Source organism: Emydura macquarii, unplaced genomic scaffold (genome assembly GCF_026122565.2).
Source record: "Emydura macquarii macquarii isolate MOO-44397 ecotype Brisbane River unplaced genomic scaffold, CSIRO-AGI_Emac_v2 contig_1477, whole genome shotgun sequence".
Classification (NCBI taxonomy): Eukaryota; Metazoa; Chordata; order Testudines; family Chelidae; genus Emydura; species Emydura macquarii.
Window position 1 is genome coordinate 1,256,175 of NW_027131614.1, and position 26,916 is coordinate 1,283,090.

Here is a 26,916-nt window from a genome sequence, read left to right on the forward strand (position 1 = left end):
TGAGCATTATTAATTTATAAAAAATACTCAGAACACAAAAGCCTGAGAAAAAGTTATTTTCCTTATGGTTTGATAATACAAGATACAGTTCAAATATATGTATGTATAAACAAAAGCAGGAAACCTGGAAAGCCTATTCCAGCACCTACCAATGCAGTGCTCTCTGTATTTGATAGGAAAAGCTGAAAAGAAAATACACCAAAACAGCGGTATATTGACGTTCTAGTTTTAATGCATTAGGTCATATGGCATCAGAATCTACTTGTTCCATCAATTAGCTTTATCAAAAATATATAAGGAAATTACTTTTTAAAAAGTCTGGTCATACAGCTATTTCTCTGCCGTACATATGCATATATTAGCAAACATTACAGGGGAAAAAACATCTAATTTTTTTTTTTTATTATGAAGACTGCTATATATAACTTTTACCACAAGGTGATGCTAGCAAGCTGCAAGCATATTCTACTGAAAATTAAGTACAGCTATAGTTAGATTTGTCAACAGTAGCCGAACAAGGCATTTGTTACATTTAAAAATAGAAAAACTGATGATGCATTTTCCCCCTTGGAACATCACCTCACTTTAACACCTTCAGTTCTACACTACCTTCCTTCTACAGGCAGAAAGGGCCACATGTACTTATGTTTGGAATTTGATTTTTTAACATGAGAAAAAAAAAAAAAGAGGACAATAAAGGTATCTCAGGAACCAGAGGGTGGCCTGTCTTGTGACACTGAGAAAGACACACATAGCAGAGAAATGTACTGAAGTCCTAAGAGAAGGGAGGGGGGGTAGGGTGCAAATCCAGCATAGCTTGCCAAATAACACTAGCGTTCTCTATGGCTGAAAGTATAAAAGTGCATGTGTGTAGTATTGTGTGTTCATATGTGCTACTGGATTTATTCCACATATGGCAGAGGTATGATAGCTGTTATCTAAAAATCAGTTACCAGTATGTAATGGTACCTAGTAATGTTCTTAAATGCAACTGCATACTACCACCGAAGTTCAGAAGAATCCACTTCATAGTCATTCTGGTAGCCAGCAGAGAGTATCGCAAAAGGATCCCATTCAGGAGCATATGTTTCAGTTATTTTAGACAATGAATTAATGCCACACCTGGTTCTCGCTCTTTAAAATGGCACATTTGGTGTTACAGTTTACTGCTGTGAATAAGTTTGCTATCAATTTGCAGCTGTGACACTCTTGATTTACTACAGACGGTTCCCCTGATCTATATCCTTAATTCTTTGTGTCTGAGACACAGCAATTAATTATTGTACTGTATATATAAAGTAGTAACACTTGTACTTTTCTGATGTAAAGTATGATTCTGTATCTAAATTCATCTGTAAACAAAAATAACAAAAACAGATTAAACTAGAAAGTTAGAACTTGACTTAATATGAATCAATACCCTTCCTAAGTATTTCAATCATTTAAGCTATTTGGGAACATTCGGTGGGGGGGAACCAAAAGAACAGTCATATGGCTTCAATCATATTAACTAACATTTTACTTTACCTACAAGGCATAAAACAGCACCATTGGGTTATCATGATAGTCCATCTAAATCAGCAATACAAATAGATTTTGATGGTATCTGCATATGGCAAAGAATGTGGCCAAACCTAGATATTTCAGCACCTCATGAAGGAATACATGTATACTATAATCTAGTACAATCAAGAGTATTTTACTGAGTGCATAGAATGGCTACTGTAGTGCTTTAGAGATTCATTTAAGCCCACATGGTTCTAATTTATCATGATTATACAACTCAGAATCCTTATCTAATCCATTTCAAATGCATAGTGACAGAATTAAAATGTTCATAATAGATATTTTGGAAATGGGCAAAAATGTCTGCATTATTTACAACATGTATTATGCACACAGATAGGATCAGAAAGAGTAGCAGTGCCAGTGAGCCAGGGTGTAAGTGGAATGTGAGAATCAATGGGAAGACAAGAATTCAAATAAAGGGCCAGAGTTAGAGCCTGGAAAGTCTGAGCTGCCTATCACAGACAGAACGACTTCCAGTTTCTTTAAATTCTGCAAGACAAATGTCAGTGAGAAAGACTCAACCAAAAAAAGAGAGAGGACTCAAGAACAGCAATAAAACTTAACAGATTACATGCTGAAGCAGGGAGTCTTCCCTAAGGTACATTATATAAAAAAAAAAGTTCTTCATGGGGGGAACCTCCTTCAGCAGCTGCACTGGCCTAGGTGTGACACTATACTGTGGTAGGATTCAGTAAGCTACAAATGTGGGTGATAGATTTGCATTGGTGAATACAGTAATCATAGACAAAAAGAATTCCAAATTCAGTGTCTGATTTAGCAGTGACCTTGCACATAGGACTCCTATAGAGTCAGCATGAGTGATGCACTTGAGAGTAGCTGCAGAATGGCATCCTTAAAAATGATCTGCAAAAGAAAGATCCTTGTGCCATTTTTGCCTCCAAGTTGTAAGGCAGGTCTGAAAGGCTTTTTAAAAAAACCAAACAAACAAAAAAAAAAACCCACGAAGTTCCTCTTCTAGTGTCTTACCTTAGAAATTCTAGTTTTATCTGCCCTATTGCAACTGGAGAACTAATACAATTAGGATATCACAAGAGACAAGAAAGTGAAAGCTGAGCAAATGAGTCAGAATTTATAATCAAAATCAGACCGTTTAAAACTTATCTGGTTTTGTTAACACCAATGCTTACTTGATGCTTGAGAAAAAATGAGAATTCAAATCCCCACCAGCTCTGCTAAGATGAGAGGTCACATTATACATCAGAGACCTCCAAGTAGCCCTCCGGTAAAACCAAAGAAGACCGGGCTTGATATCTGGGATGTAGACCCAAAAAAACCAGAAAAGTTTCTTTTCCCCTCCCAAAGATTTTTCAGCCTCCCAAGTACACTCGGAACAAACAAAAAAGGCACCAAAGTAAATTTTAAAGAAATGCATTGCAGGTCACTGCTAATATAGTGTAGCTGAGAGACTACTGCCCAGAAAAATAAAAGAGCACTCACTTTAAAGCTAACTAGGGGGTATCTATAATCTCAGACCTGCACAAAACAGGATAAAATGGCACATTCTGTAGCCCTTTCAAAGACTCTCTTCATATAAGAAGGTACAATTACAAAAAATATATAAAGCAACTTAAAAATTAACAAGTGAAAAATCTTGTTTTCTTTCCTCTTTAGCAATGGAATTTGTAATATTAACCACCAAGGTCAATTATTAGTCACGTGATAGTTTTGCATAAAGTGATTTGCATTTGCAGTTTTCCAGCACAGTATACTATCATACAAATCTGAAACGCTTTACAACATCTGCATTGAAGGCCAACAGCATTTTCTGAAACATTTAGATGGTCACCTTGATTAAAAGCAGTTGGCTGCATCTGTAATACTTATGCAGTTGCTTAAACTGCATGCTCCACATGATTCAGCTTGGGTTTACTGCTTCATCCATTTTATTACTATCCAGAGATGACGACTCAGATTCCCAAGTATGGCCAAAAGAAACTAAAAGCATAACTCAGGAGATGGTGTACAAAGGTGTCTTTAAAGCTCTGCTTTTGCACTGCTCTAATTCTGGTACTGAACACTGTGTTACAGGTGCTGTAACTTATGCCAGGATACAAGTATAAATCCCAGCCACATACCCTTTTCTGTAGACACTCCATGCACATTGGGGTGATTCTCCCTGGAGCAGTCTAGCCAGCTTGATGGCCTTATTACATCAGCCCTGTGGCACAAGGCAGCTACACCACACCCACAATTTGGCACAGTCTAGTCATGATTTTCATATTCAACTTACTTCTTGAAAGTTGTTATTTTTTAACAAATTTGTCCAGTTGGGGCCTTTACCATAACCAAAATCAGTATTAAACGGGAATACATCTTTGTCTTTGAAATACAAAAAAAATGGCAAAGTACACATTTCCATGCAAAAAGCAACAGATATGAACATGTCTGAATGAATGTACAAAAAAAACTCGAGACCCAAGTCCATTGATAGACAGGAGCACAGGCATCCCAACTGGGTTAGCCTTATCTCTCACACTCAGTGCTCTCTCACTTTGCTGCAGGATTCTTGGGAGGCTGCAGTTTGTATGTGCTGAAGTAGTTGACCACTTGCTGAGGCACTTCTGCCAGGACACACTGAGCCAGAGCTTCTTTGGGAGCCTTATTTAAAAAAAAAAAAAAAAAAAAAGGCAAACTTCAATTTTAACCATTGGTCAGAGGAGACTGTAAAAGTTTAGGAGTCATCTGTTAATATGTCCAAACAGAAACCTATGACATTTCTCACAGGAATTTGCTACAGTATCCTTGGAAAAAAGCTTCTTTTGCCCACCTTTAGCCTTTCTATTCCCTGCTGCAAAGCAGCTGATTGCCTCCCTCCCCTGCAGTGGTGGCTGCATCTATCTGAACATTTTCATTTCCACTTCATTCAAGGTCTGCTCTCTCTTCCTCAGTGCCCAGCAGTCAGAGCCATACAAAAGTGCGGGGCTAATTACCATCTTGTAGATCTTGCTTTTCAAATTGACAGGCATTCTCCTATCACAGGCCACTCCACTCATGTCTCTCCATTTAGTCCATACCTTTCCTGGTCTGTTTTAAGTTAGTTGTTGAGTTCACTATTATCCTGTACTATCAAACCTAAGTGGTTCAACTTCTATACTTTTGGTTGTGGCTGACCCTTGAGACTTACAGTCTTGTCATCTTCCTTAAACGTATCATTGAATCTACAGACCATATACTTGGTTTTATTTCTGTTGATTTTCATGTGATTTCTTTCATGTATGGCTCACTCTAAATCTTCATCCACTTCCTCTTTGCTCTGCCCGATGAGTATTTGACCTGCACGAAGCACACACCACTCTTTGGCTGTTTTCTAAAAGTGCATCAAGCACCAATGCAAACAAAAACGGGCTTAGTGCTAAGCCTTGATCAGAAATTGTTTGGTTTCTCCAATTGGCCTTCTAACTGCAGTAACAGCACCCTGTCCTAGCCAAGTCTGATATGGTCTTTAGGTATCTGTTTCATTCTCATACACCACCAGATGACTTCTCTCTGGGAATAGTTATAAACCTTCTCAAGACTGATGAATAATATGTATAGGGGTTTCTCCTCTTTTCTCTGCATTAAGATTATATTTTTCCACAAGCAAAGACAGCATTGTTGGCTTGCATGGCATGAATCCAAACTGATTGTCATTGACTTTTACTTCTCTTCATAGTCTCTTATCAATAACTTTCCCAGATGTTCATGGTGTGGCTCATGAGTATAATGCTGCAGTTACCACAGTCTTATACATCTTTTTCCTTAAATCATAAGACTTCAACAGTAATTATTCTACCATTCCTTAATCTAGGTATCATTTGTTAACATATTTCCACTTTCATCTTGAATTACTTTGATCTCATCAATGTCATTAGTTGTCTTCTCACAGGACTTTTCCAGTCTAAATATTTCTCTTTTACCTTCCTTCATTTCAAGACCGAGCATATAAGCCTTCCAGAGCTTTAGTCTTAGCAGCTGCCACCTCTTTTGCTATCTTTTTAGTTTTTTCATACTCCTGAAAATCTTGCTGCTAAAGTGTTGCTTGCCAAAGTTTAAAACACTTTTTAGTCTCCAACTAACAGTAGCATATTAAGTAATTTTTGTAGATTACTACCTTGCCCACAGCAATGTGCCTGAACTAATAGTGGAAATCAAGGGAAACATATTATTTTAATATGAACTTTTTACCAGAAGGGGGATAGAACAGAACATAAAATGTACAAAAAACAAGACACTATGTGGTATTATGAGGACTAAGAAGTGAGCTCCCTTGGAAGATGAGCTGTTTTATCTGTCAGTCCTACTTCCCTCAAATTATTTATTTTCAAATATCTTTGCAAGGGCATGAAATTTAAGATTATATGACCTAATGTCAACAACATGTGTGTGCTGGATTCCAGGTATTGGGTTCCATGGTAAATTGAGCTTTCCCTAGTATTTTGTTTATGTCTCTGCAAAGAGGGTTTTATTTGCTTTAATGAAACTCAAACTACCGCAGTAGGGGCACCTATATATCAGAAAAGACACCCTCACCTTCACACACAAAGCTTTTTTTAAATCCAGTGATCCAATGTGTGCACACAGGGCTCAATTCTAATCTTAATCCAGATTTGCAACTAAGCAACTCCACTGACTAAAATGGAAATAATCTTAGGTGAAGTCAGAATCATGCTCATTTTCTCCTCCAACAGGACACCAGCAATGGTTTGATTATGCTGAACCACACAGCAATTCTCAAGTAGATTTATAAATGTCCTATTCTGCAAAGACTGGTTAAAAAGAGAGATGAGATTGCTAAGGAACAGATCACCTTTTTGAGCCAAATTAGTTACTGGAAGTTTCACAGATGAGATAGTATGCTTTCATCTCTTCCTAGCAGCTGATATGAAAGCTGCACCTCACTGCTAGCTGTGAGACTGTATTCAGTAGGCATTACACAACATTCTAGGGCCACTCCATGTATAAACCCACAGTGGAAGTAGAACCATTAGTATTCACATGCTATGAAATCTAGCGTACTACTTTGTTATGTATTCAGTATGCCATTATAAATGGTACTTACATTTTGGAACTGCCTAAATGGCACAAACTGGACAATGTCTCTGATAGCTGGCTCTCCAGATGGAGACCTGAGACTTCCATTGTCACCATCAAGAAACTCCATGGCACTGAAGTCAGCTCCACCAACACCAACGATGATAATGGACATGGGAAGCTTTGCAGCGTTAACTATGGCGGATCTGGTCGCATCAAGGTCTGTTATCACTCCATCCGTGATGATGAGGAGGACAAAATATTGCTGTCAACCAATATGCACTTCATTAAAATTGAAAATACCACAAGAGATAATATCGCATACATGCATGCTAGAGGTTTACAGTGCATAGAATGGTAACTTTTCAATAGGAGAAGCTTATTCTTTGCAATCAAGCATTTAAACTTTATTCAGGTCACTTCTGCCAGGTCCCAAAAAGCCCAACCCTAACCCCTCCCCCAACTCCCCCTTAAAACACCCCAACACTCATTGCAAAGCCTACAAGGCCCTCATGTCCAGCTGGCAGCAATCTAAAGCAGCCACGTGGAAAAGTTATCCTCGAATACAATGTTGTTCAAACACACAGATTTTGCTGGGGTTTCGGGCAGAGGCTGAATGCAAGTTTAACTGAATATTTTCCTTTATGATCTACCTTTTTCAAAGCTTCAAGATATCAAATAAAAACCTGGCTTAACACAGCCAAAGATGCCCCAACACATGAGCAAGAGCGTGCTAAGAAAAAAGGAAAAGACCCTCCTGTATATACTGTAATAAGGACTTGGCAACATATTGACCAAAAGAGAGGGTCTTTGCCCTGACTGCAAAGATACCAGACAATATGCCTGATGTTTTACAGGATGTCTATGCTCCAAGTGCTATAAGCCGCACTGCTGCAACACTGCAGTTGTACTGCTGTAGCATATACACTTACTAAAGCAACGGAAGGGGGTATTTCCCATCGCTGTACTAAACCTACCCGCTTGAGAGGCAGTAGCTAAGCTAATTCTTCTGTCAACCTAACTGCATCTATAATGGAGGGATTAGGTCGACCTAACTACGTTGCACAGGACAAAGTTTTTCATAGCACTGAGTGATGTAGCTAGGTCGACCCAAGTTTTAGGTGTAGACCAGGCTTTAATGTTATACCTCCAATGCCAGTCAGTAGTGGAAAGGGGATCTTCTAATGGAAGTATCTAATATGAACAGTTTACCAAGAAGTTGTTCTATACTTCAAGGAAGTTTCAGATTTCTAAAGAAAAACTACATGAGATACTGGGTTGGATTATTAGAGAACAGGTGGATTTATTTTTTAAACACATTCCCTTCGTTGCTTCAAATTCCTATGTAAATTTCCTCTACTATACCTATGTGCCAGCTTTTTTCCAGGATTAAACTAGCAGAATCTGCAAGCTGCTTTTGAAGTTTTATATAAATTAGCTAAATTCCAAGTAGGAGCCAACAGCCTACAGTACACATCTATAACTGATAACCAGGTCACGACTTCAGATCTCTACTGTTTGGCTGTGCAGTGAAACACAATGGCGATAGCACTCTGGGTAGAAAGAAAACCCTGAGTACTGCATTCAAGTAGAGATTTACAACTTTGTCAGCTCAAATTCACAAGTACGGAGGCTACTGGGAGGAAGACTTTCAGAAAGAGTTCCAGGTTCAAGCCTGGCCAGGATCCCCAATTCTTCCTTAGACTTAATATTAGAGATCTGGGGACAATCATGAAACAGTTGTGAGCTTAAGACTATTCTTGGTAACAGCGTGCAAACAAGTGAATCAAACCCATCCCTTCTCGTTGTGGTTTTAGAATCTGTATTTACTATTGCTATATTCAATAATGTATAAAACCCAGATTAGGTCAGATTTCTGTATTACGGTGATTGACGAACCTTAAGTGGAAGGACCACATCTCCTCTATTACTAGTAAAGTCCATTCAAGTTTCAGAGTCTCTTTTCAGTGGGTTGCCCTATCTCACCACCCCTTGCTCTGAGGCAGGGAGCCAGCTCCAGGGACAAACCACTGAGACTGAGAACTACAAGGGGCAACTGGGCCCTTCTCTCACTGATCTCTACCCCCACAGTTGGGCCTTCCAAAGATCCATTATGTTGTCACCATCTTGCTGACTCTGCTCTGGGTAGAGAGTAGTTCCAGGGACAAAACCCCCATAACTAAAATGAGACATGCACACATTTGCTAAACTTTGATTTTCTCACTTTCACCTAGTTACTTACAGGAACTTCTGTCAGCCTGGGCTTTAATTAGTTTTCTGATTGGTTTTTGCTAAGCCATACTCTCCAATGGCTCGCCTTGGCTCACTCCATAGCTCTTCTCTACCTTGTCTCTCTGCTCTTCCTCTCCGTCTTCTCTCTACTATTTTCTCCCCATCACTCTTGACCTTCCCCCTCTATAGCTACCCACCAGCTCCACCTTCTCCACCTCTGCCATGATGTCTACAAAACTGAGCCTGCTGATCATGACTGGACAGTTGATAAGCCGTGCTCATCCTCTGCCTCTCCCACCCTTTCCCTATTCCCTCTAACCCCAATTAAAAACAAAACACAAACCGAACATTTCTACAATACATGTGACTAACAAAGCTGGAGCAATTCTTCACCAGGCTCTTTTGCCTGTATGTTGTATCCACATTCTCAGATCATCCGTTTGTTTAGTCTCATTAGATTGTAGGCACTTCAGAACAGGGATAGTGTCTTTTCTGAGACAGAAAAATGCCCAACACAATGGGGACCTACTATTAGTATCAGTAAAGTGTCATGGTCAGTGTGCTCATTTTCATATGAATATCCACAGTTCTTTTCCGGGTCCCAGCTAACTCTCATCAGTGCCACCATTTGAGCTCTGGGATGTTTGTTTGAAGGGTTCCATAGAGTTTATTCTGCATGTGATTTGCTGCTTTGGACTGCAGGTCATAACAAGTGACAAAAAAGCACGTTGTTGTTTTCAAGAGCCAAATTACAGTCAGCCAATTTTAGTCTTACATGACTCTCATGCAATCTTGTCTTGGCCAAATTATTTAGTGTGTTTCAGTTTACCCTCTGTAAAATGAAAATTACACTTGTCTCTCTCACTTGAGGCTAAATGCTGCCCTCAAATAAATCTGTATTCCAAGGTACAACTAGATCTTTAATGTTTGTAAAGTGTTCTGAAAGTCCTGGGTGAGAGGTGTTACAAAAATGCCAAGGTTTCTTTTTGTTTTTTTAAGTTGACATTTCTTTTAGAAAATAGGTTTCATCTGGATTAAATATTCTTGTTATGCACAATCTGTGGGAAAGCTTTTGCATCCATAAAATTTAATGGTACCAAATGCAACTTCACAGGGTAAGCGGATAACAAATAAGGTTGGTACACTTCCAAGTTCACAGAGGGAAAACGAGTAGTGGATAGCATGGAAAGAAAGAATAGAGGAGGAGAACACGTACATTAAGGGTATGTCTACACTGAGGGCGGCAAAGTCGCCACCATCAGATCGATTTATCTGGATTGACTGAGTGGTCAGTGTAGACGCAGGAAGCTGATGTATTAAACCACCTCAAGTGGCATAGCACTGCGTTAATGGGAACGCAGGTCCCGTCGGCGCAGTGCAGTGAAGACACCGCGCAGAACAGAAGTACAGCAATTGACAGGAGTTACGCAAGCTACTCTGCATAGCTTGCGTAACTCCCGTCAACTGCTGCTGAATCGCCAGGTAATTGTAGACCAAGCCTAAGATAAAGTACTTACTGATGCTGTCTGTTGTTGTGCAGCTTCAGCAGCAAGTCTAGCCACATGGTTTATTATTGGAGAAAAATTGGTTGGTCCATATAATTTTATTTGAGGAAGGCAGGCACGGTATGCATCGATAATGCCTTGAATTCCTTAAGAAAACAAAACGGTAAGTCTTAATATTTCAATGTTAATATTGCATTACTATTCTGAGGCACTAAACTGTCCTGACACCTCCTTAGGTGGCAGACATCTAGAGTAGTATGAAATTATTTAAAATTAAGATCATGATAAAAGAAGTTGCATGCTTTGGTGAACAAAGGCTTTCTATCAGGCCATAGTCTTCCACAAGGGCTAGTCTTGACTTTATGTCAAGGTTAAAAAGGTTGCCTAGGTGGTCAAATATCAGATCCTGAAATCTGGCTAACTGTTTAGAACAATTCTGCTCAGTTTAGAACATATATCCTTGTTAGCAGTCTAAGCAGAGAGCAAAGACTAAATGGTCAGAGAACGAACCACCTTCTCACTCCTAGAGGTGGTCCCCTCCACGTCAGCAATGAGGTAGGTATCTTGGCATGGCAACGTGGAGGAAGCCTACACTGCAACTCCCCCAGGGTAGGTGTGCTGTGCAGAAATTGGGATTCATGTTTCCAACACCTTTCCTTGCATGATAGTTCAAAGAAGAAAATGAACCAAAGGCTACTTCACACAAGTGAGGATATAGTTCCTTGTCTATTTAACTAAATCAGCATGCTTAATCACAAGCCTCACAAATGCTCTGACTAGTGAACAGCATCTCCTTTCCTTCCCATTTGTTCAAGTATTTTGAAGGCAATATTCTGAATAGGTCACATATTTCTTGTAATCAGAGACTTTTCTACACAAATTAACATCTACCTGACATAACCTTTACTACTGCTATATTAAGGGTACCAGATTAAACGGTACCATAAGGAGTTAAGTGGCCCTGCTATTATTCTAGTAGAAAAGACTTTCTGTACATTTGATTCTTAAAAACTAGCACAAGAGAGTCTTAAAGACTTACCAGTGCAGAATGGGTTTGACGGGTTAAAGTTTAATGCAAACTCATGAGATACCTGTCAATACATGAAAGATGTTCAGCTTTTACACATGCACACATTTTTTAGTAGTTTTAGTTTGCCTATGTAGCATATTTACACCTTTGGTTACCTGAAATGAAGGAGGAATCTGTGCACCAAATCCAAAGGCTGGAAACATTTTATCTCTAAAAGAGCAATATAAGAGAAAATGAAGTAATTGTTTCCCTTTAGACTCTGTTCAGTTCAAAACAACTTAGCTAATCACACTCTTTTTTAAGCATGAATATAGCTGTTTATTAGGAATCAAGAGGCAGAGTTAAGTGGAAATTTCCCCTGTGTAAAGTCCAACTCAGGTTGGCAAGGAGAATTTCTTTTTCTCCAAGCCAGCAGGCACCTAAGAAATGAACATTTAAAAATCTTGCTATGGAGATGTGTTATGGTTGCAAAAGTTCAGCTGGTTTTTGTTTAACACTTGTCATAAGATCATTAAACCACAAAAACTGTAGCAGCTACTTACTACTACGGTCTAAGTCCGCAGACCATTAAATTTGGAGACACTGACTGAGAGACAGATTGTACTCAGATTGGTGAATTCTGGGCTCTGTCAAGGGAATATCATCCTAGATCAATGCGAGGAGACTACTGGACACATCTCCCAATCCCAGTCCCCCTCCCACATTATTAAAATTATTTGTTTAATAAATACTAACTTTACATGATGCCCACAAACTGTACTCATGAAAATCTTCCACCTCCACATCACATTAGAAAAGACATTCAAGATTAAAAAACCATAACCCATTACATCTGTTCTCTGGGTCTCCCAATGTGACCTCTCAACTGTGTCTCAGACTGTAAGCTCCATGGAAAACAGACTGTCTTCATATGTGTGTCCTGTATCCTGAACACATTGTTGCTATTTAAACAGATAAACTCTGTACTGCCATCTGCTGGCTCTGCCAAGGAATGTCAGAGATAGCTAAATTGACAGATTTGCACCTCCAGCCGCTTAGAGAAGTCACTTGGGTACGTCCATCTGTAGCATGCCTGGACTATCTTATGTAGAATCAAGAGGAATGTAGCCAAAATAGACTGTATCCTACCTCCCAGCCTCTCCCAGTAAAGGGTGAGAGCTCATTTAAAGAGAGGAGAGGATAAAATGAAAGGGAAAATGTGAAAGGATTTTTATACAATTTTGTACTTTCAGTACATTCAGTTTTAAAGCTTTTATTATGACGTTTATGGGTGTCCGCAAAATTTGTGCACCCAGGTTACACAGTACACATTTGAAAACAATAAATTAAAAACTTACGTGTCGTAGTCCTGAATGACCAATCCTACAGACCAAATGGCTGTCAGGTATTCATTAACCCCATTAGGGCTGATGTAATGTAGAGAGTCTGGTGAGCGAGGGTCCCCATTGGAGCCTGTAAAATCTATCCCCACCTGACAAATGCAGTATTTATATCAGTTAGCAGTGAGTGGAAACTGGGCTCCTAATCTCAGGCAAAGTTAAGATGACAACAAAAACAGTAAGAACTATCTGCATTGCATACTGGTACATGTAATCATATCAGCCACCATATTTACATGAACAGTTCATGAACACTAGAACCTTGTTTAAGGAATGTGTCCTACTCAAATAGCATGAAGCTGTGGTTTCCCATGGGGACTGGTTGGCTTTCCACCTATCAGCTGCTGGCTCATATAGGTCTTAACTAAAAGCATTCACCATCTTCTCCATAGTTGTGAAATGAGATTATGGTCTCAGCCTGCTTCCAAGTGAAAGCTATTCAAGGAATACCACAACAGTTAAAAATTAACAGGTACCCTTGCTGACACAGACTGGACAGAGACTGATCTTCTTTGAGTCAGGCCCAGGGTACATTGACAGGGTGGAGAAAGCTTACATTGCTATGCCTGTGTTGTACCATTTTTGTGAATTAAACCTTTTCAGGGTCAGATCCCATGTTAAGCCATATTGCACAGGCTATGCATAGGGGCCTTGAAGCCATCATGTATGGGTAGCTGAGGATTCTTCTGGCATGGGGAAGTCCTTGGCAGGTGTAAACCCAGCATAACAAGCTCTACATGACCACCTCCTTACCCTGAGGTGTAATGGACGCGTTAGGAGTGAACAGAATTACAGATATTCCCAAATTGCTTGACAATCATTAGTCTGATCTAAACTGCACTTGTGATGAGATGGTTGAAGACAAACTTAAGTACAAGGGAAGAGCAAACATAACAGCTATATTTAGCACATCTGAAGATTCAGACCTCATGTCTGATGTTAGGAGTCCATTATATTTCAGAACTTTCCAGGTAATAGTTAAGAAAACAGACCAGACAGCCTTCGAAAACATGGGCTTATGATTGCATTTAAATCAACAAATGAAATAAGGAGAATCCATAACACATTACAGTTTACTCTGAAATAGAAAACAATTTTGTACACATAATTTACTTACAGTGAAATTCAGCTGACATCCTCCCATGATGTAGTCAAGAAATGTGCATTCCACTATAATCTAAAAGGAAACGCATTGTTTTCAGCAAAACCCAAAAGACGAGGCAATTTTTTAATTTCCGGAAGGCCTAGTTTTGCATCCCATACTGATATAAAGCAGTACCTTCACTCCACCAGTAGTCCCTCTGATTTCAGTGGGAGTACTCATGAATAAGATACTATGCATTCAGTGTGCCAGATTTGGGCCCTTATAATTAAATATAAACAGGACCTGAGCACATAGAGAAAATTCATGTAATGTAAATATTTCTTACATTAGCCAGTGTTCAGCTAATAAGGAAATTGACACTACAGGGCATATTAATTGCTTGGAAGCTTGGTCTTTTTCTATTTAAGACTAGGCAAATCACCACTTCCCTTGTCACTCCATGATACATACAAACAGAATTTCAGAATGCTGTTTTATTTCTTACAACCTGAACACCCCCAATTCCCACCCAATATGATGTTAGATGAGGAATTTCTTTAAGTAATAAGATCATACTATTGAAAGTGAGCTTATGGAGGTTTAATATTTAGACATCTATTTCTAAACGAAAGACTCTGTATAAAATGGTAATTTTCAATTGCTTGCAACCTCTCATATAGACAATTAAGTCAAAAACTGTCTACAGAATATACAGTAATAATGTTAATTGTATTTTGATTCTATGGAAAGCAATAACATTGTACTTACTTTGTTACAGTAATGCTTCTAACATTTAAAGCATTTTGTATCATACTATCATCATCCTACAGACAAACGTTTCTGTTCTTCATACATTTTACTGTTACCTTACTCTAGGGTATTGAGGCAAATTAAATCACAGATGATGTACCTGGACACTTGTAATAAAAGAAAAAATCAAAATTAAAAAATAAAATCCTTGAGTACTGACCTCACAGTGCTTCACACTCACAACACCAGAATTTTTGTAGCTTTTCTTCTTTTGTCTCTTCTTCTCATTGACGCATTCAAATTCAGCCTAAGGGAATGGAAGAGAACAACAGGACTACTGTCAGTTCAATTTATTCAATATATTTAAGTAGTACCTATTCAGCGCTTTAAGCGCCTTTTCTTTATAGTAAAAGTGGAGTTGCTCACTGTAAAACAAAAGCAAATCGATCCTCCACAAAATGAGGAAAGAAAAACTCTACAGCCCAGGCACAAGTATCAGCCCTCTTTGTACCCCTCCCTCCCCAAAAGCTTCAAAAGAGAAAGGCTTTCTGCAGCTATTGTGGAATATCATAGAGGAGTGAATGAATTCCAAAGTTCTGGATCATCTTCAGTTACTAGGCTGGTTTAAGACATAGACCCAAGTAAAGCCACCGCAGCTATTCTGAAGGTGAGAAAGGCATAGAACATGGTAGCAAGCTCTGCATCTGAGGCTATGTTCAGACTGACGGCGGCAAAATCGCTGCTGCCAGATGGATCTTTCTTGATCGACTGAGCAGTCAGTGAGACCTACTCAATCGATCAGGAAGTCGACTGAGTAAGTCCACTCCCTCAAGTAGCGTAGCGCTGAGCCTCAGCGCAGTGAGAACAGCGCGCAGAAGGGAAGCAGAGCGGTCGACATCAGTTACACAATGTAGTTTGTGTAACTCCAGTCAACTGCCGCCGAATCGCGCGGTAAGTGTGAACCAGCCCTGAGAATGGCGAGGAGGATGTAACCAAACAGGTGAAAAGGTCATCCAGTTCTCTTCTGCTATAGGGCTGCTCAAAAGCAGCTGGGGATTCAAGAGTACCCCAAGATTGCAAGCTCCAGTAACAAATGGCAGTAGGGGACACACTCTTTTAAAGGGGCTCACTGGATGCTTCTCAACATCACTTTCATTATATGGAAATTGAGTTTCAGCCAGCTGGTCTTCATCCTTTACTTCTCTCTAGCAAACACTGGGTGAGGTATTCACTAGCACTGGTCATCATGGAACATACGGCACAAACACAAATCTCTATGTTCAAACTGATTTCATAAATGGTTTTGGGTTCCCATTGCTTCCTAAGCCACAGAACAAATTCTCTAGTGAGTTAGAAACACGTTAGCCCCAAATCCGGCAAAGTATCCTTAACTTCCACAGACTTCAGTGAGAACAAGGGGAGCTCAGTACCTGAAAAATATTTCCCCATTGGAATCAATAGCGGTATTTTGAGGGTAGCAAACAATCTGCCAACAGTTTCTGTAATATAACAAGATATTAAATATTGCAACGTTTTGTTCTGCTGCATTCTTTCCTGTTTGTTGTTGGTTTGCAGCAGGGTTAAAACATAATTAGAACTGAAACAAACTGTGGTCCTTTATCACAGAGGCTAATCTCCACAGCTGGATAATTTCCTGATTACATTTTCCACATTTAACTCTGTCTTAAAATTAAACAGAAGTCATCTATGAAAATGTATCAACGCCAACCACCATCTGGATTTGTTAAATCTTATATTTTCATTAACATGTCCTCTGCCCTGCCTTCCCAATCAAGTAGACTCTAGCCTCAGAATTATCTCCCGGTAGATCTACACTAGAACCATAAATCCACATATATTAGGTCGACTTACAGACACCACAGTAATTACTGCAGCAGTGCATGTCCACACCGCCCTTCTTGATCAGTGGTGCGTATCCTAACCACGGGCACTTCCACTGACTTAGGAGGGGAAATGTGGTTTCTCAGTTCTGTTGGCAACTCCCTGCCAGGAGCCCCCTGCCCCACAGGCTCCGGGGCTCCTGGCAGGCTGCCCCTTACCCTTCCACTCCCCGTTACTGCCAGGAGCAGGGGAGAAGCTGTCTGGGGCTTCTCACCACCAGGGAGTAAGGTCTTGCTGCCCTAGCTTCTTGCACTCTCCCCCTGCCTGGAGCTAGGTAGCCTTGTCAATTTCGTAGCCATGAAATTGACAAACCCAGCCACCCAGGCTTCTCACCCTGGCTCCCAGCTAGGAGCTGGGGGGTCTAGCCACCCAGCTTTCCAGAGGACTGGGAGCAGCTAAAATCTAGCTGCCCAGTTTTCTTGTCAATTTCACAGCTCCTGAAATGAAATGGACAAGTCAGCCAACAGCCAATGTAAGTAACACACAGTCTACACACACCCTGCATCATCCTAACGACACTGACATAAGCCTTACGCCTCTCGTGAAGGTGGAGTTATTATATCCGTGTAGTAGAGCACTTACACAGATGGGAGGAAGGCTGCAGCGTAGATGCTGACATAATTAGGTCAATGTAAGCTGCCTCATGTCCACCTAACTGGGGAAGCCAAAAAGTAAGACTTTGCAGGATTGGACCCCAGTTCTTTTTAAGCAAGAGATTTCTGGAACGCAGTATTTCTCTGTGTTGTCTTGTAGCTTTCGTGTCTCAACCAGTCTTATTCTGGCACACATATGGCTTTCTTTGACTGGATATAGCCAATGTGTGATCAAGAAAATACTCGTAAGGCATTGCTTTCTTGAAGCATTTTCAAAGTTAGTATATGCAGATTACATTTTAACAACACACATTTTTCCAAAAAGCATAAGATCCCAGTTTAGGTTATCAGAGGACAGATTAGAATGGAGCATTTTGAGTCACATAAAATCGATCATACAATAGGCTTCGGCAGCACAAAGAGAGCTCAATATCTCACAGAATTAGGCTTTTATAGAATGTGTGCACATTTTTTTTTTTTTTTTTAAAAAGCACAAAAGTGTGCTTGTTTTTTCCCCCCCAGTTTTGGCCCTAACGCAATAACTGGTTCAGTAAAAAAATATTAAAAAAAATAAATCAATCACATTTTATTAAAAAAAATTAACTTGTGGAAGAGAAAAATCTTCTTATGTTATGGCAAGGAGTGGATTAAACGTCCTCATCCTTGCCCTTCAGTGTTTGTGTAATTTAATTACTATAGCAAGATCCACACTACTTTGCTTGTGCAGAAAAGTTGTATAAATGCCAGCCTGCTTCCAAGAATCTTTTAAGATAAGAACAAAAACTAGAAATCTCTAGATAGCGGATTACATATGGGCACAGTCACTTGCTGAAATTATTTACCAGTGCTGTAAAAAGCTAAGTGTTAGATTGCCCTCTGCTCAGTCTCTGGAAGTCTTCGGGAACCACCACTGAGGGAAGCAACATGGCATGAGCAGTGATTATAAAATGTAAGCTCATTAAAAGTTAAATATTTACCATTAGTAACTTTGAAGAATTCAGCATACAAAGCATACTTAGGACGTTTTTATATTCCAAACCTACATGCAGTGTACCTGATAACCAATAATGTTTGAAGGATTTTTCAAGATGTGTGCAATTGAAGAAATACCCTGTAAAATATTGTTGGGATGCAAGTCAATAAAAATAAAGGCATTCTAAGCTAAGGTTGCTGAGTGGCCTTTAATGAAATTTATGAGGATGCAATCTGCCATGTTACAACATTTAGAGTATTGTTAATGTTTCATAGCAAAACATATGGGACAGTGTCTTTTTTGGATTTTTTTAAGAAAGTAAATAAAGATCCAAATAAATTAAAACACTACGTTGATTTCTGTGCATTGGTACCTAAATCTTGAAGTCTTCATTCAGGTTCATTCAGTCTCTACTCAAATGAGAGAGAACTAAACCTGAAATTAAGGATTAAGTAAAATCTGATGTAAGAACTTCAGGCTTTGGCCTCTTTTACAGCAGTGAAATTTACACTGTATTCTGCATTTTGATGATCGTGGATCAGTGAAATTCGTTTGGTCTAACAGACAGGATTTTCAGACACATGGTGTTAAAAAAACCTACCGAAATATTAAAGCCTGTAAAAGTGGATTTATAATGGAAATGCCAACTCAGTCTCAATTTAGTGCAATAAACACTGCCATAAGGCAGCTGAAATATTGACAATCAAAGATATTTTGTAGTTTTTGCTCAAAATGAATAAAGCAATTTAACAAAAATGCCCAAGAAACCTAGAGCCTTTGGACTTACCGGTGAGGAACGAGAGGCTTCCTTCAGTTTTGACATTGTGGTTAGAAAACTTCCTATGAGATCATGAGACCCATCATTGTCATAATCATAGCACTCTACCTAAAATGAAGCATGATGCAGGATTAGCAATAGCCATCACTCCACCAAAGTGATGTTGCAATGACATTTGTATAACAACGTATAAAACAAATCTGCCTCTTTTTCTGTTAGGATTTCAAGCATGGCAGGAGTTTGCCCTGTGCCATACATTTAAATTTGTGGGGCATACATCCAAGTGTCTGACAGCTAGGCTTCACCAACTGCAGAAAGATAAGTGAGTCTTATCTACTACTGGATCATATCCTCCAAGCTGCTGAGCATCTTCATCTTCCACTGAAGTCAATGAGCATTAAAAGGGTTCAGCATTTTACAGGATCAGCTCCAATATGATTAGTAAGGGCTAATGCTACTATTTTACTCTGATAATTTTTAACTAAAGTCACTTCCTGGTGTCTTTTGTGCCCTTCTGCCATTACAGACTGGAAGCCTGACTTTCAGAGGAACTGACATTCAGTTCCTATTGATTCAGTGGGAGCTGTGGATGCTCAGTACTTCTGCAAAAAAGTCAGGCCACGGGTGGTTAGCAGGAAAGCGAAAGCAATTGGCTGCATTACTGATCTCTAAGGGTGCTCAGAGACAGAGTTCAGACTGTTTCATTGCCGAAAATAGAAGCTAGACTTGAGAGTTCTCTCATGACCAGCAGTCTTAATTATCTCAATTAATATCTTTCTCAGAGATAGTAGGTCAGCTAAAATCCCTCTTTACCTGTAAAAGCTCAATGGTAAGGTCTTATAGATCAAGTCAATTAACACTGACCATAATACCTTTCTTTCTCAGATTATTCTTTTCATTTAACAGGGTGAGGTGGCAGATTGTCTGTTTACTTAGTCCAGCTCTATTCTTTCCATTACTGTTTTAACTTTTGTAAAGAACCTGCTTACATGCACATTAAAAAAGTAATAAAATGAACAGGTTATGAATGTTCTCCAAAATGTCTTAGTTATAATTCTGAATAAAATTTCTACATTGAAATGACATTGCACTAGCCACCTCTGTTTGTTTATGATTTTGTTGTTGTTGCTTTGATTATAGGTAAGTTGACTTACTAAAACAACAGCTTCCTGGTAACAAAATTCCATTGAAGCACTTTTCCATTATTCAGGATAATACTCAATCTAATCCATACTGCTGTTCTCCATGCCCTTCCTTCCCACACCCACTAAGACAAAATGTCTTATACTGTACACAAGCATATTAATAAAGTTATGTTTTAACATTTCATTCTGACAGATCAAACACAAAAATTAAATTTCTGAGAGAAACCAACTGCCTGCATTACATTTCATATTTCTACATTATTGTCTTTTAGATTGCTCTACAGTGCAGAGAACAAGCCTTCTTGTGTTGGCACAGCTCCTAGATACATTTTGGCTACCACTGTAATAAAATACATAATACATGCACATGCATGGAACACTAATTCATACAGGCAACAATATTATCACAGATAGAGAAACATATTTCATGTACAGGCAGATGTGATGCAGATTCTTTAGGCTTTCTTATGTTGAGCCAATCAGATGTTCAGCTAGTCAAGCAACTGGTGGCCTTCTTAATACTGAAGCTTTTTTCATTCAACAGTAATAATAGCTTAATCCAGGGTCATCATAATTGTCTTTTTTCATTTAAAGAGAAAACATTTCTGGGTGTTTGATATATTAAATACATCTAACCCAATGTTTCTTTTGAGATCAGAAGGTTGACTGCTCATACAACAATTTTGGTGGCTCCTTGCAGCAACATAAAAAAGTATCCATGTTTCCCTCTTCCCTCCTCAGAACTGATGAATTCATGCATGCTTGCTCCAAATGACAGAGGCTCACATTTGTGATATAAAAGATATCACTGACTCACTGCAACCCACACACAATTTAGAAATAAATAAATGAGAAAGTGTAGCAAGTTGGCTTGTGCATTACGGCTGAATACACAAACTGAGCAAATCGTGTGAAGAGACATTCATATTAAGGAAAGCTGGAAAAAAGTCACTTACTATAATAAGACAGCCTGTTATGCATGCCACTGTGTATATAAAAGTGTTACAGCATAGTTTAATTCTTCTTCAACATTATCACAATTTTACTATCTCATCTGAAAGTAGGTTTAAATCCATAAACTACAATTTCAAAATAAAATGCAGCAGAGATTAGAATCTATTCTGCTGTATGTGTGTAAATCTGGAACAACTCAATGGAAACTCGCAGTTGCTCTGGATTTACAGCCATGTAACTGAGATCAGAATCTTCACAGCAGGTTTTATTATAAACCTACACAGTGTATTCTATCAGGTGATAAGATTACATTTTGGATCATGCTGAGCTGAAATTAACCGTATCTTAAAGAATTTATTTAGTCAAGGAACTATTTAGTTTTAGTGTGGTCATTATATGGAAATGAAGAATGCACATGTGAAGAGCTGTCATTAATGCTTTCCTTCCCCCTCTTCCCTAGGTTGTCAGATTCTGAGCTTACTTATAAAGCTAAATAATTACTCTGCTTTATTACTGTTTTATTCTATGTAGGTTTATACCCGTAATAACTAAGTATCTTCTAGTTTTGCATTAAGACATACCCCTGAGGATACACAGAGGTCTTCTGGGGGTACATCAACTCATCTAGATATTTGCCTACTTTTACAACAAGCTACATAAAAAGCACTAGTGAAGTCAATACAAACTTAAATTTCAACTTGTTTATACTGTTCTATATACATTGAAATGTAAGTAAGTACAATATTTATATTCCAACTGATTTTATAATGATATGTTAAAAATGAGAAAGTAAGCAATTTTTCAGTAATAGTGACACTTTTGTATTTTTAAGTCTGATTTTGTAAGCAAGTAGTTTTTAAGTGAGATGAAACTTGGGGTATGCAAGACAAATTAGACTCCTGAAAGGGATATAGTAGTATGGAAATGTTGAGAGCTACTACATTAAGAAATGCAACTAATATTTGTCACATGTGATTTATTCTCTCTTGCATCCTCTCCCCAGAAGGAAATAAGTGCTATGGTAGGTCTTGTTTTGGTAGGATTTTGTTTTCTAGGGTTTTTCCTTTAATATACACATTGCTGTGACAGATTGGGGAATATGTCTGTGTCAATTTATGAATTTTGATATTGGGAATGCCATGCTACACTTCAACTGCCACATCTACACAGAGACACTCAGGAAAGAGTGGATAGAGAACTGGCTAGAGCATAGGGCTCAACGAGTAGTGGTCAATGGCTCCATGTCTAGCTGGCAGCCGGTCACAAGCGGAGTGCCCCAGGGGTTGGTGCTGGGGCTGGTTTTGTTCAACATCTTTATTAATGATCTGGAGGATGGGGTAGATTGCACCCTCAGCAAGTTTGCAGATGACACTAAGTTAGGGGGAGTGGTAGAAGTGCAGAGTCCTGCACTTTGGATGGAAGAATCCCATACACAGCTACAGACTGGGGACCGATGAGCTAGGCAGCAGTTCTGCAGAAAAGGACCTGGGGGTAACAGTGGATAAGAAGCTGGATATGAGTCAGTAATGTGCTCTGGTTGCCAAGGAGGCTAATAGCATATTGGGCTGCATTAGTAGGAGCATTGCCAGCAGATCGCGGGAAGTGATTATTCCCCTCTATTCGGCATTGGTGAGGCCGCATTTAGAATATTGTGTCCAGTTTTGGACCCCCCACTACAAAAAGGATGTGGACAAGTTGGAGAGAGCCCAGCGGAGGGCAAAAAGATGATTAGGGGGCTGGAGCACAAGACTTATGAGGAGAGGCTGAGGGAACTAGGCTTGTTTAGTCTGCAGAAGAGAAGAATGAGGGGAGATTTGATAGCAGCCTTTAACTACCTGAAAGGGGGTTCCAGGGAGGATGGAGCTAGGCTGTTCTCAGTGATGGCAGATGACAGAACAAGGAGCAATGGTCTCAAATTGCAGTGGGGGAGATCTAGGTTGGACATTAGGAAAAAGTTTTTCACTAGGAGGGTGGTGAAGCACTGGAATGGGTTACCTAGAGAGGTGGTGGAATCTCCATCTTTAGAGGTTTTTAAGCTGTGGCTTGACAAAACCCTGGCTGGGATTATTTAGCTGAGGTTAGTCCTGCTTTGAGCAGGGGGTTGGACTAGATGACCTCCTGAGGTCCCTTCCAACTCTATGATTCTATGAAGTTAAGATGAATTAAATGAAGGTGTGAATTTAAATGCATTAGTTCACAATAAGGCCACTTTACTTCTGAATGAGAATATCCATTCAGGGGTTTAACATGCTTTAGCCAGTGTTGTAGACATTCAGGACTGATCAATTGGTTTACCACCCTGGATTTGGCAGCTTCAAAAGCAGAAGCAGAAGTCAACAAGATAAAATTCAATAAAGACAAGTTTAAAATACTATGCTTAGGAGGCAAAAATCATATCCACAAATACAAATTGGAGAAAAACTAGTTCTATTATATTCAGTACTGGTGAGGTCTCAGCTGCTGTACTGTGTCCTGTTTTGAGCACTGCACTTTAAGTAAAATGTGGACAAACTGGAGAGAGTGTCCAGAGGACAGCAACAAAAATAAGATGTTTACAAAACTTGATCTATGTGGAAAGGTTGAAAGACTTGAGCATGTTTAGTCTAAAAAGAAGAGAAAGGGGGAGGGCATGATACGTCTTCAAGTATGAAAAGGTTGTTACAAAGAGAATGGTGATCATTTGTTCTCCATGTTCACTGAGGGTAGGACAAGAAGTCGTTGGCTTGATTTGCACCAAGGGAGATTTAGATATTAAGAAAAGCTTTCTAATTACATGGGCAGTTACATTCTAGAACAGGTTACTTAGAGAAGTTTTGGAATCCCCATCATTGGAGATTTCTAAAGAACTAGTTAGAAAAACACCTGACAGGCATGGTGTAGGTATACATAATCCTACCTCATCATGGGAGTGGGGGGAAATGGACTAGATAACCTCGTGAGGTTCCTTCCAGCATTACATTTTTATGAATCTTTGATAAGAAGCATCTCTTGGCTTGTAATTCGACCAGCATTACTGTGTCTCTAACTTGAAATTTTTGTTTTGCAGGAAATTTTGACCCTTTAAATTTGTGTTTTGTTCCAAACTGGAACAAAAATTAGTATTTTGAAAATTTCCCATGGAATGGAAATTTGAAAAATTTCAGTTTCTGAATTTTTTCAATTTTTAGATTATTTCATGACATGCCAATGGTAGTAATGCATAATAGAGTTTATTACTGACATGTCATGAAAAAATGTAAACAAATAAAAATGGGAAAAAAAAACCATAAAATAAAATTAAATTCAAAACAAAGTTCCGAAATTTTCCAAAACAGAAATGTTTTTGTTTCCAAATATCTGCTTGCCAGAATTCATGTGGAAATAAACATTTCTGAAGCATTTCAAATTCTACATAAAAGACAATTTATGACAGAAAAAAACTATTTAAACAGAAAATTTCTGACCAGCTAGGCTTGAAGAAATTTATGTTTCACCCTATCTATTTCAGCCTTTGTTTTTCCATTACTAGCACTCAAGTTTCCACCAGTCATCTGATGCAGGGTGTCAAAAACCAAGGAGATCTTTCCAGTGACGAAGAGTAAGAGGCTATTTGGGGGTCAGCAAGTCAATGGTTGCAGATAAGGTACAGTAACAATTCATTAGATTGACTCCTTGTTCTGTCAGTAGAGTGCACCTTATCCCCCAAGGCTACTTGAACCATCACAGACTGTTAGGACAAGGCAGGCAGGCAACCCTGCTTTCACCTTCTCTTCAAACATCAAATCCAAAAGTGATGTCTAAGGTTAGGCAGGTTCATTTGAATTCATTCATCTGACAAAGGAAACCAGAACTGAAGCTAACAGATTTTCATGCTCATTTATGGACCAAAGACTAAAGGCAGGGAAGGATGTCAACAGCATCAGACATCCATTTTCTTGGAATATGCTGCCTATGTTGTCATGATGACTCTGCTGCCCTTACCTGCTTTGGAAGCTAGTGGAGAGAGGAAGGGAGATAGTATTAACTAACTATTTAGTAGTGAAAGAGTTACATGTAAGAGTTACATGTCCTCCTGACTAGATGATGTGAGCACAGACTGGGGAAGCCAGGCTGAGGCCTACTTCTATTCCAACTTAGAATGTTTCGAATACTATCACTACATACAAATCAGTCAATGATCAAAACAGCTTCACAGCAGAAAGTTTTGTGTGGGCAGGTCCAGTGATTCAATGCTAATGGTTTGCTACCATGCTTCATTCATGGGGTTCCCCCCTGACCATTCACTCTACTTCTTAGGCTAGCAGGAACTGGGAATATTGTATAGGTAATATCTGAGCAATGGAGGAAAAAATGAAGCAACTGGACAGCAAAGTCCAGTTGAGCAGGGTGAGAGGAGGACCAGGTGGCTGCACCATCTCCAGGAAAGGAAGGGAATTAAACAGGAGTGAAGCACGTATTAAGGTACCAGGTGAAAGAAAACCATATGCAGGGGAGCAAGAAAGAGGAACAGCCAACAGGATGCTATGTTACTGTAAATGTGCGAGAAGGCCCACACTTCGTATAAGTCTGAGAATGAATGCTGTGTTAACACTAATTAAAAGGAAAAATTGGAGAGAGAATTACATATTTACTCGAGTTTGACCAGCTTCCCTAACTTTGGAAGTCAGATTGACAACATTTTTAGCAGATGCTGTAACACAAACTGTCAGGTCATCACCACCGGCTCTCTGTTTTCTGTTATAATTTAAAAAAAACAAAAAACACATTTTGGATTTTACTTAAAACTAAGAGAATAAACAAGCTAAATGAATATTCTTTATACTTGCCAACTGTTTTTTTAGATACACTAAGAACAAATACAATGTATCATTTAAATATTACCTTGATTGTTTTATCCATATCACTGTAACACAGAGAATTGAGAGGTATTTTAAAGGGCTTCCAGACAGGATTCAAGTTATTTTTAATAACCTACAAAAAAGATATGATAAAATAGTATTGTTAGCAAGGCAAGATGGAGACTGACTATCAGTTTTACCCTGTTTCTATTCGGTAACTATTATAAACATAGAAAATGCCAACCTGCGAAGCAGTCAGAAAAACCCATCTACACATACCAAGTATATAACAAGAGCCTCAAAAAGTCTGGAATATTGTAACAGGAGAAAAATTTGTTTGATACTAACACCCTGGAGGAAGTTGGATGCTGCTGCTCAATACTAGGAGGTCAATGTTCTTCAAAAGGGAAATGTAATCTACCATACCATTTAAATCCCAAACTGGAGAGGATGTGACATTCCAGTCACGCAGACCTAGGCATAGGAAGCATTTTGCTATGTACCCATATCTTACCAGCAGAAGCAAGACAATGGGGTAAAATTATCATTTCCAGAAGTTACATTTCACTCCAGCAAACGTCTATACTGAAACACAATTTCCAGAAGTATTTTCTCCAGAGATTCAAGGGTTATAAAGGAAAAAAAAAACCATAGTGCAAGTCAGGAAAGGCCATTTTATAACCTTCTCAAGTATATCAAGCCAAAAGAATCAGAGTGTGTGTGCCTGGATTTTTTTTAAACCAAATCTTTAAATTAAGAAAGTATATTAACAAACACAAAGAATTCTAAATCCATGTACATGCAGAACTGAACCTCCAGTATTTAGTCACTCAGGTATATGTTGGAATAGAGAGTTTGGAACTGATCGCCATGAGATGGTGGAGGCCTCATAACTAGAGAAATGTACTTGTTATGTTGCAGGAATGCATGAAGAAATGTTAATTTTATAATTAACACACAAAAGGGATTTATATTTTTAGACTGCAAATGCTTCCAGGCAGGTACTGTGCCTTCCTCTAAATTTGTTCATTATATAAATACTGATTAGGGCCTCAGGCTCTATAATAAGTATTCAGTAATAAGTTACTACAATTATTTTAAAAAGAAAGTATCAGACCTAATTGAAGTTGGCACTCTCTGATATGAATAGTTCTATAGTATTATAATAGCATCT

General features: G+C 38.9%; 1 protein-coding gene across 1 annotated transcript in view; it reads right to left on the reverse strand.

Annotated features, from left to right (window-relative positions):
* Positions 1-209: 209 nt before the first annotated feature.
* The window catches only part of CPNE3 (copine 3), a 62,657-nt gene continuing 35,950 nt past the window's right edge, over positions 210-26,916 (reverse strand). Inside the window, exons 7-16 of the mRNA XM_067553520.1 lie at positions 25,786-25,875; positions 18,836-18,934; positions 14,801-14,887; positions 13,864-13,923; positions 12,705-12,838; positions 11,523-11,577; positions 11,377-11,428; positions 10,350-10,483; positions 6,629-6,865; positions 210-4,188 (exon numbers count right to left, since the gene is read on the reverse strand). Coding sequence (XP_067409621.1) covers positions 4,078-4,188; positions 6,629-6,865; positions 10,350-10,483; positions 11,377-11,428; positions 11,523-11,577; positions 12,705-12,838; positions 13,864-13,923; positions 14,801-14,887; positions 18,836-18,934; positions 25,786-25,875 — 1,059 coding nt within the window. The 3' untranslated portion in view covers positions 210-4,077. The remainder of the gene's footprint in view (positions 4,189-6,628; positions 6,866-10,349; positions 10,484-11,376; positions 11,429-11,522; positions 11,578-12,704; positions 12,839-13,863; positions 13,924-14,800; positions 14,888-18,835; positions 18,935-25,785; positions 25,876-26,916) is intronic.